Source organism: Pipistrellus kuhlii, unplaced genomic scaffold (assembly GCF_014108245.1).
Source record: "Pipistrellus kuhlii isolate mPipKuh1 unplaced genomic scaffold, mPipKuh1.p scaffold_m20_p_2, whole genome shotgun sequence".
Lineage (NCBI taxonomy): Eukaryota > Metazoa > Chordata > Mammalia > Chiroptera > Vespertilionidae > Pipistrellus > Pipistrellus kuhlii.
This window is the reverse complement of record NW_023425515.1, coordinates 185,393,043-185,407,474: the sequence shown is the minus strand read 5'-3', so window position 1 is coordinate 185,407,474 and position 14,432 is coordinate 185,393,043. Positions and strand designations below refer to the sequence as shown.

The following is a 14,432-nucleotide window of genomic DNA, read 5'->3' as shown; positions in this document are numbered from 1 at the left end:
CAGGACAACTAGGATGGAAAACAAGTCTCCTAGTCCCAGGGTTGGGTCCTGGGTGGCTACTTTTTTTAGGAGCAAAGCTAATTTCTCAGATCAGAGAGGGCATGACTGCAATCCACACAAGTGCCCAACTGCAGATGGATTAGTTGGGTGCCATCCACCCCAGGTGAGGCTGGACACTGAGCCAGGCCCAGGCTCTGCTCTCCCAGAAGCCAGAGAAATGAGCCCATTTCCTGGCGCTCTTTTCTGATAGTCCTTCCTGGGGTCCTCTGGCCCTTCTCCGGACGCTGAGCCCAGTTGAGCGGCTGCGGGCGGAGGTGCGTGACACTCGGTACTAACTGCTCCCGCCGGTCGCGTGCCCAGCAGTGTATCCGCCGGCCGGGAGCCCCCAGGACTTAGGGGCGAGGACAGCCTCCTGGTGTCGGACTGGTGGACCGGGGCGCCGCACCCTCGGAGCAGGACTGGGCTTCCCACCTAGAGCAACCAACCCCTCCGTGTTTGCCACCCCGAGGCCTGGCAGGGGCTGGCGGCCACCCTCCCGGGGAAGCCGCAGAGACACCCGGCGGCGGCGGGAGCTCCCGAACGAGCCGGGGCGCGGGGCTCTCCGCCGGGTCCCGGGGGGCGCCATCGCCCCGCGCCCAGGCCGGCCCGAGGCTCCCGGGCGGCGGGGAGAAGCGGCCCGGCCCCGGCCGCCAGGCACCCCGCCCGCGCGCCCGCAGGGAGCGGCCGAGCGCACCGCCCGCTCCGCTCCGCTCCGCGCCCTCCCTCCCGCGCCCCCGCCCTCGCTCCCTGTTTGGAGGGAGACACCCTGACGTCGGAGCCGCTCCCCGCACCGCGCGCCGCCCGCCCGCCCGGGGCCGCAGACGGCGCGCCGCGCAGCCCAGCCGAGCCTCCGGGGCCCCGCCAGCCCAGCCGGCCGCCTCCCCAGCCTCCGGGCCGCCGGGCCGCCACCCCCGGTCCGCGCCCAGCTCCGCGGGAACCGGCCGGCGCGCCGCACGGTAAGTCCCGTCCGGGCGGCACGCGGGCGCCCGGGGTCCGGAGACTCCGGCCGCGCCCCCGGCTGCGAGCTCCGTGCCCGGCTGAGCTGCCCGGCGGCCCGGGGCGCGGGGCCGGGGCGCCGCGGCGGAGCCCCTCCGGACGCCGGGGCCGGGGACGTGGGCGCGGCGCGGGGCGGCCGGGGGACCGCGCTGCGCCCGGAGCGCGGAGCCCTCCCCGGACCCGCCCGGCGCTCCCCCGTCTCGGTGGGAGTTTCTGGAGCCGGGAGAGCGCGGGAGGGCGGTGCGCGGCGGGGCCGGAGCCGGCGGGTGGAGGGCGGGTCGGGCGGCGCGGGGAGCTGGGCCCCGGGCTCCCGCATCCCCCTCACTCCCCCCGGCCTCCCCGCGCCACGAACCGCTCCGCACCGGGGCGATCTGCCTCCCTTTTGTCTCCCTGTCTCTGCCTCCCCGTCCGCCTCCCGCTCCCTCCCCGGCCCTCCGGCTCTGTCCCTTTCTTTCTGTTTCTCCGTCCTGAGTTTCCCCGGGTTTGCGTCTCTGCCCGTGCGCGTCTCTGTCTCTGCACCCCGCCCCGCAGCGGGGGCTCTGGGTGTCTGTGTGTCTCCCCGATCCCCCTCCCTCCAACTCAGACAACCGCCCAGGGTCGGGGTCCTCGCCCTGGTTCCCTAGACCCTGAAACAGAAAGGGAACCCTCTCCCTGCCTGCCGCCTGCCCCTGGAGCCCAGCCGGGGTCATCCCCCCGGAATGGAGCCTCGGCCCGGGGGAGCCGGCCTCTCCGGGGCTCAGTTTTCTTAGGACCCCCGCCCCCCGCCAGGCGGCCCGGGCCCCAGGGCCCGCTGCCGGCCACCTGCCCGCCTGGCCCGGGCGGGGCGCCCTGATCTTTTACGAGCGGCCGGGAAGGGGCAGCTGCTGCCTTGGCGCGGCCGGGGGCCTGGCGGGCACGGGGGGAGGAGGGCACATGTTCCGGCTTTCGGAGGCCCTGGCCCAGCTGGGGAACACCAGCCTGTCAGTGAGGGGGACCCCCCACCCCTACCCCATCCCTCGGAAAACAGAGGTCAGGGCCTGAGGCCAAAGTCTGGGCCCTCAGGAGATGGGGGTGAGGAAGCAATTTGTCAACAGGCCCCTCATCCTTTGTTACTGTCAGACCGCCGGCCTCCCAACCTTCCCCAGATGCTGGGGCTGCTGGGTCTCCTTTAGCTGGAGACGGAAGAGAAGGTGAGGCTGGAGTATTTACTCGGCCAGCCCCCCGCCCTCCCCATCTCTTCCCCCCACCTTTGCAAGCTTTCTCCAGGTCTGTGGAGTGGATGGGGGTGGAGTGGGGGTGTGTGGGTGCTCTGCGTTGGCTACGGATATATCCTCATTCTTTTAAAGTGAAATCTCAGGCTGAGTTTAGCCCCTTCCCCCAGCCCCCACCCCCAAGGGTCGGAGGCTTGGGAGCCGGCGGGGTGCTGGCGAGGTCTGCAGGGGACTTCTGCTGAGCAGATGTGCAGGCCGGCCCTGTAGCCGCTCATTAGCATGGGTTTGTTTCGGAGACAGCTTTGGGGCTTCCGGCTGCAGGGTGTTCGGGGCAGGAGGGCCCTGGCCTGGGCTGGGGGTTTGTGGCCAGGAAGGTGGAGCTGCCTGGCAGAGACGGGCAGGCCTCTGGGGCCGGGGCTGGGCCTGGACAGTGGGTTCGGCTCTGCCAGCGCGCTGACGGAGGGGGAAGCCGCCCTGCGGTGAGAACAGTGCTCGGGGCCGATGCCCGGTGAGAGGACCTGCTGAAGTGGATGCTCCCTGCTTTACAGACGTGAGGCTGAGGGAGGCGAAGCCAGTGGCCTGGGCTGTAACCAGTAGACTATCCTGCCTCCAGGCACACTGGGAGCCGGGACATGAGCTTGGGCCTGAAGTTGCCCTGGACCCCTGAGTGGCCTGGGAAAGCCCGCTGAGCTGACCGGGGCTGGGTCTGACACCGGCCGGCCCCTCTCAGAGTGACCTTTGCAGTTGCACCCTTCACGGAAGTCCCTGCGCTCCGTCCAAGCCCCGCCGCGATTGCCGCGCCCTTGCTGATCCCGGAGCCCAGGGCCACAAACGCCACACCCTCTGCACCCAGCAGCCAGCGCAGCCTGGCAGCCGGGCCCAGCCCTGTTTTCTGCAAGTTGGATTCTACAGGGGGCCGGTCTCTCCTGGGCCCTGTCCCTTCAGCCTTCCGCCCAAGAATCAGAGTCTGAGTGGGATCTTCCTCTCGGCTCCACACCCCCTTCCTCCCCCCCAGTAAGCGAGTGTGTGAAGGGGACAGGACTTGACAGTTTATAAAACCCTTTCCCGGCCATCCTGTCATTTGCTTCCGTTTCCCCTCGAGGCTTCCCCTCATCACCGTGGCAGGTGCAACCCCGGATTTGCATATTTTCAGGACCACCCAGACCCTGGGGGAGGGAGTGGGAGGAGGGGGAGGGGGGAACCCTGTGGGAGGCCGAGGGACGGGCGTGGGCAGAGTTCAGAGAGGATGTGTGGCCCAGGGAGACGCGGAGCTGGCAGTAGCAGTGACGTTCACTGAGGACGGATCCCAGGACAGGGCCCTCCAGAGGTCTCCACGCACAGCTGCCCTGTGAGATGGGGGGGTTATCTCTGCCCACTTGGCAGATGAGGGAACTGCTGCAGAGAGAGGGCGACGGGGCTGAGCTAGGATGGAACTCGCGTGTCACAGTTTTCGGTGGAGAAGGGAGGAGACCCAGCCCCTGCTGAGAGAAGGGGGGTGGGGGGGAGAGACAGAGGCAGAGGCAGAGGCAGACAGGCTGGCTTGGGGTGCGTGGATACTCTCTATCCAGAAAATCCTGCTGTGCTTGGCTCGAAGGGACCCTGAATATTTAGATGTACCCCAAAGAGGAAGTGGGGAGCGATTGTTATACAAGTGGACTCTGCGCCACAAAGAGCTTCACAGTGGGGGGCAGGCCCAGGTCTCCCTGGAAATCTGCCCCCTCCCTCCTGGGAATTTAAGACTGGATTCGGGGCCTCAGAATCACGTGGGAGACCATGCAGGTCCAGACCTAAGGAGTCAGAAAGTCCGGGGCTGGGACCGGCCTCTCTGAGAAGAGGCGAGGTTCTGGGCAGTGCGGACACCTAGAGGACCCCGCAGTCCTGACCCGAGGCCTGTGTTCCTGCTGACCCCCACCCCCAGCCCCACCCCCAGCCCTTCCCGCGGGAGCTGTGCGCTGAGCTCTCCCCGTGGGGGGGGCCTGGCGGCCGCTCTCTTGGGCTGAGCCTCCGTTTGCACAGGGCTGCGTGGGTCAGAGTGTCCCTCTGGGGGGGCCTTCCTTCTGTGTGTTGGCAGCCTCAGAACGTGGGGGTGTTTGCACGAGGCCTAGGGCTGAAGGGCTTGGAGCTGGGGGTGGACAGTGAGAGGGTAAACGGCCGCCCCCTGGGTTTGGCACCCTCGCTGAAGCCTCGCCTCGGCTCTGAGAAAGGGCAGTGCCATCCCCGAGGCTCCCAGGAGCAGGGTCGGCCGTGGCCATGAACTCGTCTGCGGGGGAGTCAGCAGTGGGGTTTGAACTCTGTTTGAAGGGCTTCCCAGATTCCCAGCCAGGCAGTGGCCACGCTCCAGAGCGGGAGACGCAGGCCGGCCAGGGATGAGAGACAGCGGCTGGGCCAGGGCAGGGCGGGGAGCCCCAGGCCTCAGGCCCACTCCAGACGATGCCCCAGATTCCCGCGGCTTCTCCGTTTCCTGCTTCCTCCTCTGTGCCCCTCTGCGTGTGCCCAGGTGGCTGGTGGTTCCCCTGCGGCTGTCAGGTGCAGCCTCAGACCTATGTACGACCTGCGGATTCTAACGGTGGGCAGGCATGTGCTAAGTGCATGCCCTCATGTATTCAGTCCTCACGACCGAGGCACAGAGGGCAGTTGTCAACAGATCTGGAGCAAACCTCTTACCCTTTCTGTGACTCAGTGTCTTCATCGATAAAACGAGGAGAACAAGGGTCTCGGCCGCAGAGGGTTGTTGTAAGGATGGATGAACGAGTTTGCAAAAGCACCTAGACCTGTGCCAGCCGGTACAGTTAGCTGTGTGCGCCGACGACAAATCCCCCCCTCCTAGCCTTTGCTCAGGCAGTGCCTTCAGCCAGGAGCTCCCTTCCTGTCCTCACCATGATAACTGATTGCGATTCTGTGTCAAATCCAGAATCAAGAGTCTCTGCTCCTGCCCTGGCCAGTGTGCTCAGTGGTTAGAGCACCCGCCTGCTCACTGAAAGGTTTGATTCTGATCAAGGGCAAGTACCTGGATTTTGAGTCCGATCCTCCTCTCCTCACCTTGTCAGTTGTGTGTGTGTGTGTGTGTGTGTGTGTAGTTCTTTATTATTGAAAGTATTACAAATGTCTTCTTCCCCTCCCCAATTACCTACCCCCCCCCTCGATGTGTGTCTTGATGTCTTGCTCACATCAATCACATCAATGTTTCTCTCTCTCTCTCCTCCTCCCTCCCTTCTACTCTCTCTGAAAAGCAATGGAAAAAATACCCTCAGGTGAGGATTAACAAAGTAAATGAAAAAGAGTCTCTACTTCCTGGCCCCCCCCCCCCAGCCCTCTCAGGCTGCCCCTACTTTAGACAACTTCCTCTTACCCCCCTCCCTCCCCTCCCTCTCTGGGCTTCGAGCTCCTGAGTGGGCCCAGGGTCTGGGCCCCCAGCTCCCCTGCCCGCACCCCGCCTCCTAGCAGTTGCTCATTAAAGAGTGTGGGCTGCAGTGAACTGGGTGGCTCAGGGGAAGGGCATTGTTTGGCCTGCCGTGCTGGGGGGCCTTGGGACCAGTGGGGATCCCCCTTCCCCCCCTGGTATTTTGAGGGCCCCTTGACTTGCTGTGTGACCTTCAGGGTGGGGAGGAAGGTCTAAAAAAAAATAAAAGGTAGCTGAGTTGCTGCTTGAAAATAGAAATAATCATAAACCAACAAAAAACGAAGCCTGCCAGCAAAGAGCCTACCCCGGTCAGTGTGAAGGGGGCAGGGGGAGTGCTTGGTGGTGGGTGTGAGGGCAGGAGGAGGGTGGGGGTGTCCCGAGGACCAACATGCCTGGGAGTGAGCGGCCTGGCACCCTCCTCGCCTCCCATTCCAGCGCTGAGCTTTGGCTCTGCTGCCCGCCCAGCCTTTCCCATGATCCCCCAGGGGAAGAGGACTGGGTGCCCGCTGGGTCCTGGGTGCTCTCCCTGCATCGTCCCAGTTGTTCTCCAAGGAAGGGGCTCTGCTCCCCATTCTGGGGTGGAGGTCAGCGGTGCAGAGAGGGGAGCTTTGTTAGGCCGGAGGCTGGGGCTCTCGGAGGAGAGCCCGCGGGCCTTGCATGGGGAGGCTGGGTGTGGCCCAGGCCCCTCCTCCTGCCCAGGGTGGGAGGGGGTGGGTGACCGCCCTTCTGTGGACACAGCTGACCCTCAGGATGAACTCTCGGCTGAGTACTAGGAAGGGAGGAAGGTCAGGGAGGTGGCCTTCCCCTCCGCTTATCTCACTTCTCTTCAGCTTCGGCCGTTGCGTGGCCCCAACAACCAACCAGTCCCCGTCCTCTGGGCCAGCGACCTCCCTAAAAGACTCCCTGCTGTCTCCTAGCGAGCCTTGTCATTTAGCCTCAGCCCCGAACCCTGCTCCCCGTGAGCCTCATCCTGGTCTAGACCCTGAGCTCATTCCAGCTCCTGCCCAGCCCCGAGCGCGCACCTCCAGGATTTCGTTAAAATCCCAATCTCCGGTCCAGATCCTAAGGAAACGGACACCACGCCCTGTCCCCGGTGCTTCTGCCCGGGCCACACCTGCCCCGACCTTCCTGAGCATCACGACGGGGTCAGGGACAGGACACAAGTCCCCGGGTTTCTCGGAGGTCTCCGGGGGCCGGTCCAGCCTGGGGAAAAGCCAAAAGCATAAACCAACAAAAACATTAAAAACTTGCTAAACATGAAAGCTCTCTTCTGGTGAGCCGTGGCCAGACCCTGACTCAGGCTGATCCCCCGGGGACGGACAAGCACCATTAGGAGCGAGGAGGCCTCCTGGATGCCAAGCCTGCTGAAAAATTAGCCAGGCTGCCAGCGAGGAAGGAGCCCGTTGTGTTTTGTTAGGATGTGGTTATACTAAAAACAGGGACTCTGCTGTCGAGCTTGTGAGAGAGGCCGGAAACGTGTGGGTGAGAGCCGGGGCCGTAGCAGACTCCTCTGGGATGGGGGCATTGATGCTCCCCCCGCTTCACCCCCGGAGCGGAGGGGACTTGCTGGACGGTGGAGGTCACAGCCCTGCAGGCTGGCTGAGCCCTGGGTGCAAGCCCAGCTCAGCCAGTCCACCTAGGTGTTCACTGCGAGGGGCAGGCAAGGCCTTGCCCTAGCATGACCCTCCTCCCCAGACTCTGTATAAAGCACCTGCCCCTTCAGTCAGACAGTGGGCTGGCGGTGGTTCTGAATGGGACGTCCAGCTCCGAGCCAGCCCGATTTAGTGCTGGGCATCTGTGGGACCGGTGGACAGTGCCTGACCCCTGCTCCTGTCTCAGCCTCACCCAGGCCCCGCTGGGGACGGTCCCTGGTGGAAGCACCCCTGACGGACCGAGTGGGCCTGGTTCCCACGCTGGCTGCAGAGCAGAGCCAACCTGGAGCTTGTTGGAACTGCAGACTCCCACCCGCCCTAGAACTTGCACTCCACAAGCCCCCGGGGAATTCTGAGCATCTACCAGGCTTGGGAACCGGTGGTCTAGGGCAGTGGTGGGCAAACTCATTAGTCAGCAGGGCCAAATAACAACAGGACAACGATTGAAATTTCTTTAGAGAGCCAACTTTTTTAAACTTACAGTTCTTCTAATGCCACCTCTTCAAAATAGACTCGCCCAGACCGTGATATTTTGTGGAAGAGCCACACTCAAGGGGCCAATGTGCCGACCACGAGTCTAGGGCACCTCACTCACCTGACAGGTGGGGAGGCTGCCACTTGAGTGTGCAGGGTCACATAGCATGTGTGGACTCCTGACCGTCTAGCGCCCTTTCCCCAGTGGACCTCCTTTCTGTATCTCCACCAAGCCTTCCTCCTCCTCAGTTTTCGAGGGGTTTGTGGTGGGGGGAACCTACAGAAGGTGAACTTGGGGAACATGGGGAGAGAGTCCGCTCTGCAACCTTGGGACACACACTGCCCTGCAGCGCCACCTGCTGGCCAGTTCTAGTATTGTTCTAGTGTCTGGCTTCTTTCAATTTACAGAGGGGGTCAGGTGCTTGGCTGGGATTGTCTCCTGCATGTCCCAGGTTTGGAGGGAGCTGGGGTTAATGATGTGTACGTGTGTAGACTCAGGGCTCAAGGCTTTGGTGGGTTATCCTAAAAAGAAATACAGTCTAGTCCGGGGTTGATTTTTTTTTTTTTTTTTTTTTTTAACCCGGGGTTCAGCCAGCAACATGGCCCGGGGTTTACAGTGACATGAAGGTGGAGGTGAGCTTTCCAGATGTCAGAATACTGACTCCTGTGGCAGCATGTCCAGGAGGCATTCTGGATGGCCAGCCCTCGAGGGCCTGCACCGTGTGGGCCATGTTTTGTGTTTTCCCAGAGGAGCGAGGAGGGGGCTAATGAGGGCTCAGCACTTGACACGTGCTTGCAGCTTAGTGTCCCATTGGGTCCCAGCAGCAATCCTTCACCAAGCACAGCATCGCCATCCCTTTTTACTTTTTTAATTTATTTTTAAAATATATTTTATTGATTTTTTACAGAGAGGAAGAGAGAGGGATAGAGAGCTAGAAACATTGATGAGAGAGAATCATCAATCAGCTGCCTCTTGCACACCCCCCACTGGGGATGTGCCTGCAACCAAGGTACGTGCCCTTGACTGGAATCGAACCCGGGACCTTTCAGTCCACAGGCCGACACTCTATCCACTGAGCCAAACTGGTTTCGGCTCACCATCCCTTTTTAGACGAAGCAGCTGAGGCACAGGGAAAAGCAGTGTTCAAAGCTCCCTCGTAAGATATAAAGACGACGGACATGGAGTGTGTGTTATCTGCCCAAGGCTTTTTGTGTAATGCCTCATTTAACCTTCACGACAGCCATTGGGGTACACACGGTTACCAGCCCCCGTTTCGTGGTTCATGCGGAAACGCGTGTCCAAGGTGTGATTGGCTCGTACGTGGGAGAGTTAGGATCTGAACCCAGGCAGTCAGATGTCAGAGCTCATGCTGACAATACCTGTGACCCTCACTTCCCAGCCTCCTCCGCCTGGCTGGCCTCACCGCAGTCTGTGCTCAGTTCTAGGGCTCTGCAGGCCACGGGCATGATGCTCCGGGTTCTGGTGGGGGCTGTCCTCCCCGCCATGCTGCTGGCCGCCCCCCCGCCCATCAACAAGCTGGCGCTGTTCCCGGACAAGAGCGCCTGGTGTGAGGCCAAGAACATCACCCAGATCGTGGGCCACAGCGGCTGTGAGGCCAAGTCCATCCAGAACAGGTGGGGTCCCGGGCATGGGTGGAGGGGAGGGGACAGGGGTCCAGGAGGGCGGAGGGGAGGGGACAGGGGTCCAGGAGGGCGGAGGGGAGGGGGCAGGGGCCCGGGAGGGTGGAGGGGAGGGGGCAGGGGCCCAGGAGGGTGAAGGGGAGGGGGCAGGGGTCCAGGAGGATGGAGGGGAGGGGGCAGGGGCCCAGGAGGATGGAGGGGAGGGGACAGGGGCCCAGGAGGGAGGAGGGGAGGGGACAGGGGTCCAGGCGGGTGGAGGGGAGGGGACAGGGGCCCAGGAGGGTGGAGGGGAGGGGGCAGGGGCCCAGGAGGGAGGAGGGGAGTGGACAGGGGCCCAGGCGGGTGGAGGGGAGGGGGCAGGGGCCCAGGAGGGAGGAGGGGAGGGGACAGGGGCCCAGGAGGGTGGAGGGGAGGGGACAGGGGCCCAGGTGGGTGGAGGGGAGGGGGCAGGGGCCCAGGAGGGTGGAGGGGAGGGGACAGGGGCCCAGGTGGGTGGAGGGGAGGGGGCAGGGGCCCAGGCGGGTGGAGGGGAGGAGGCGGACAGGGCTGCCCATCCCTGCCTCTGCCTCCCTGACAAAGGCACGGCGACCTCTCCTCCCGCAGGGCATGCCTGGGACAGTGCTTCAGCTACAGTGTCCCCAACACCTTCCCGCAGTCTACAGAGTCCCTGGTGCACTGCGACTCCTGCATGCCAGCCCAGTCCATGTGGGAGATTGTGAGTACCGCGCCCGCCCCTGCCCGGCCTGCCGCGCCCCACAGAGCCCGGAGTGGTCCGCTCGCCGTCTCTCACCTTCCTCACTGGCTGGACACATGACACCAGCTCACCTCCTGTCAGTCTCCTGTACCCGCCCGGTGTCACCCTCACAGGGCCCTTTGCTCATGCTCTTCTTTGTTGAGTGACTTTGACAAGCCTATTCCCACACTAGACTCTGAATTCCTCAAGACACTGTCCTTTTTTTTTTTTTTTTTTAATATGTATATTTCTATTTCAGAGAGAAAGGGAGAGGGAGAGAGAGAGAGAAACACCAATGAAGAGAGAGAGTCATTGATCGGCTGCCTCCTGCACGCCCCGCTCTGGGGATCGAGCCCGCGACCCTGGCATGTGCCTTTGGCCGGAACTGAACCCGGGACCCTTCAGTGCGCAGGCAGCGCTCTGTTCAGTGAGCCACACCGGCGAGGGCGAGGGACTATAGAGTCCCCCAAACTGGCACGGAGTTGAAGGAAGGGGGAAAGAAAAGGAAGGAAAGAAGGAAGGAAGGAAAGAAGGAAGGAAGGGAGGGAGGGAGGGAGTGAGGGAGGGAGGGAGGAAGGAAGGAAGGGAGGAAGGGGAAGGTAACGAGGGGAACAGGATGTTGAAAGGGTCCCTACAGGGCAAACCTGAAGGAAGGGAGGGAGGGAGGGAGGGAGGGAGGGAGGGAGGGAGGGAGGAAGGGAGGAAGGAAGGAAGGAAGGAAGGAAGGAAGGAAGGAAGGAAGGAAGGAAGGAAGGAAGGGGAAGGGGAAGGGAAGGTAACGAGGGGAACAGGGTGTTAAAAGGGTTCCTACAGGGCAAACCTCAGCCAGGCTGGCGGTCTGGGTGAGGGAGCGCTTGGAGGAATGAGTGTGAGCTCAGACAGAGGTTGAGGAGAAGGTAAGGGCAGTGTTTGGGCCCGGCGGTAGGGCTGGGCTGGGCTGGGTGCGGACCTCCCAGGCAGGGGAACAGCAGTGCAGTTGTAACCGTGGCCCATAGTCAGGGGTGGAGAGTTCGCCAGGGGCAGCCTGAGGCCTGGGTGGCCTTAGCAAGAAGCCAGGATTTTTCTCCAAGTGCAGGGGGGTGGGGGGTGGGGGGGAGAGCGGGAGGGGGGGGGGCACTGAGGGGAATTTAGTCAGGGGCAGGCCACATTGGGTTTGTCCCCCAGGTGGCCCTCTAGCTGATGGGAGGGGTGGATTGGAAGGCGGTGGGGCTGGGTGTGGGGAGACAAGTCAGGTGGCCTCTGCAGGGACTCTCCCCTTCTCTGCTGGGTGGGCCCGCAGAGCTAACTGGGGTCTTGCCTGTGGGCTCAGGATTCTTGGGCCCATGAGGATGTGAGAGCCTTGAGGCCGCCCTGCACCCCTGGGCCCTGTCACCCCAGCTCCTGTCTCCGTGGGTGCCCTTTTCTGGCCTTGTATGGGGCTAACGGTGGGCGTCCCAGCTGCTTTTCTTGGTTTTGGCCCTTGGTCCCTTGGGCTGGCCCATGCCATCCCTTTTCACCTCTCTGCTGCCCTCCGCAGGTCACGCTGGAGTGCCCCGGCCACGAGGAGGTGCCCAGGGTGGACAAGCTGGTGGAGAAGATCCTGCACTGCAGCTGCCAGGCGTGTGGCAAGGAGCCGAGTCACGAGGGGCTGAGCGTCTACGTGCAGGGCGAGGACGGCCCGGGCGCCCAGCCCGGCCCCCACCCCCACCCCCACCCCCATTCCCACCTCCACCCCAAAGGGGGGCAGACCCCTGAGCCCGAGGAACCCCCCGGGGCCCCCCACACCGAGGAGGAGGGGGCTGAGGACTGAGGCCCTCCACTCTTCCTCCCCGCGCGTCCCCCGTGGGATGCTGGGAGAAGTGTGTGGGGAGAGGCTGAAGCCCCCCTTTGGCACTGGATGGACTTGGATTCAGACTTGGGCTTGGAATGCTTCCCGGTTGCCGTGGAGACCTGAGGGGAGGGGCGGGAGCCAGGCCGCACAATTTAATATATTTGAGAGTGGGGGGAGGCCGCTTCGTCAGGGGGGGCTCCCTTCCTCTCTGCCTCCTAGGGATGCGCCCTCGGGAGGGGAGAGCGCTGGCTAAGCCACTGATGTGGGGGGAGGCCGTGCAGATGGCGGAGCCGGGCTAAGGCCCACACAGCCTCTGGTGGGGCAGGCCCCTGGGCACAGGTGGAGCTGGGCCCTGAGCTGAGGTGGGTACTTGCCACAGTGGCCCTGAAGGAGGGGCTGGGGCTGGGCTGGGCAGGCCACTGGCAGCAGCGGGAGCTCCAGCCCCACAGGCCTTCCCAGAGGCCTCAGCCCACCCCCATGCCCAGCGCACCTTCTCCCCTTGCACTGAAGTGGCTCTCCCCCCGTGGTTGGGAGTCAGGCCTGGGCAGGACCCTGCTGACTTGTGGGCCTCTGGTTTTCTCTGCTTTCCAGGGGATGGAGGGAGGCAGGGAGGCCAGGGGGTGGGAGGGACCCCAGCCCATCAGCAGGAGAGCATCCCTCCTTTTCTCTGAGATCGTTGTGCCTCCCACGGCCCCCTACCTGCCAGGCCCCTCAGAAAGCTGATGAGACAGCCTCACCCTGTTGGGGAAACTCTTTCTCAATCCCTGATGGTGGGGAGGGTCTCCCTTGCTCAGATCCCAAGGAGGGGCCTGGGGGGTGGACTCTGGCTGAGCCGCAGGGGCGAGGGCTCTGTGTTCACTGTGGCTCTGGCTGCCTGTCCCAGCCGCCTCCCCCTCCCACTGCACTTTAACCCCGAGGAGGTGCGGGATCCGGTCCGGGGCGGGGCAGGCGGTGGGAAGAACTGCCGGAGTCCGCTCTTCTGTCCCCAGCTCTGTCCCCAGCAGCATCCAGCCCCATGGCCCCCTGCCTGAGGGTGCCCTGCTCCTCATGGCTGTTCCGACAAGAGCTTCTGGAGCTTGTAACCAGTAGATTGTCCCCCTGATGGACCCTGAGTGTTCTCACGAATAAATCTGTTCAACGCCTGTGTTCTCTCCCTCACTGGCTGGCTCCACCGACCACGGTTTCTGGGGGGCCCCGCGGTGGGGCCTGGGGAAGGGTCAGCTGCACGGTGCGCCCTGAGTAGACCCTCCTGCATCCTGGGGCCCCTCTCACTTTTCTGCCAGGTGCATGGCACCCCTGGGCCCTGTCACCCCAGCTCCTGTCTTCGTGGGTGCCTGTTTCTGGCCTTGTATGGGGCTAACTGTGGGCTTCCCAGCTGCTCTTTTGGTTTTGGTCCTTGGTCCCTTAGGCTTGCCCATGCCATCCCTTTTCACCCTCACAGTGACCCAGCTTGGACCTTTCCTGGACTTCAGCCTGGCCTGGCACAGGAGAAGGGGAAACGGACAAAACTGGTGCTGTGCTAAAAAACACACATAAGCATGCATACACATACACACGCACACTGGTGCTGTGCTAAGCACACACATACCCATGCAAACTGGTGCTGTGCTACACACACACACACACACACGCACTGGTACTGTGCTAAAAATACATGTACACACATACACATGCAAACTGGTGCTGTACTAAACACACACACATACACATGCAAACTGGTGCTCTACTAAGCACACACATACACACATGCAAACTGATGCTGTGCTAAACACCCATACATGCACATGCAAATTGGTGCTGTGCTAAAAATATATGTATGCACATACATACATACATACACATACACACGCAAACTGGTGCTGTGCTAAACACACACATATACACACATACACACACAAACTGGTGCTGTGCTAAATAGTTGACATAAATAGCTCACCATCATCACCACCACCCTGTGGAGCGGGTATTGCCCTCATTTTGTAGATGAAGTGCAGAGGGGTAAGTAGTGTTGCAGGGCCACCCAGGTAAGAAATGTCGCCAATAGGACTCAACTCCAGGCAGTCTGGGCTAACAGCTCTGTAGGTGCCAGTTCTCAATTACCTGCTGTGAGATGGTCCTGACACCGCACGTCGACCCTGCAAATTTGGTCACGTTAGCCCCATGCAGCTGAGCTTGGGCTCCTCCCCACTCCCAGTTCTCCTTTGGAAGGGGACAGCGTGGGGGCCATGATCTCCTTTCTTCCTCGCACACACTGCTGTAACCACCGCATACCCGGCAATTTACATACATTATTCCTAATTCCTGGGAAATACTTACCTCGCTAATGAGAAAAATGAGGTCCTTAAAGCCCTGGGAGTCCAATCTGGCTCCCCCTAGTGACGACTTCCTTTGTGTCCCTAGCCTTTCTTTCATGGCTGCTCCCTGCTCTGTTGTGATTTATGACTGTCCCAACTCAAGAATGGCACCTCCTGCATGCAGACTTCAGTGACCCTCCGTC

General features: G+C 62.4%; 1 protein-coding gene across 1 annotated transcript; it reads left to right on the top strand.

Annotated features, from left to right (window-relative positions):
* The first annotated feature begins 861 nt into the window (after positions 1-861).
* NBL1 (NBL1, DAN family BMP antagonist) lies at positions 862-13,077 on the top strand. Its single transcript, XM_036444314.2, has 4 exons — positions 862-995; positions 9,192-9,386; positions 9,996-10,107; positions 11,642-13,077. Exons 2-4 carry the CDS (start codon positions 9,217-9,219, stop codon positions 11,912-11,914), a joined length of 555 nt encoding a protein of 184 aa, XP_036300207.1. The 5' UTR covers positions 862-995; positions 9,192-9,216; the 3' UTR covers positions 11,915-13,077.
* Positions 13,078-14,432: the final 1,355 nt, after the last annotated feature.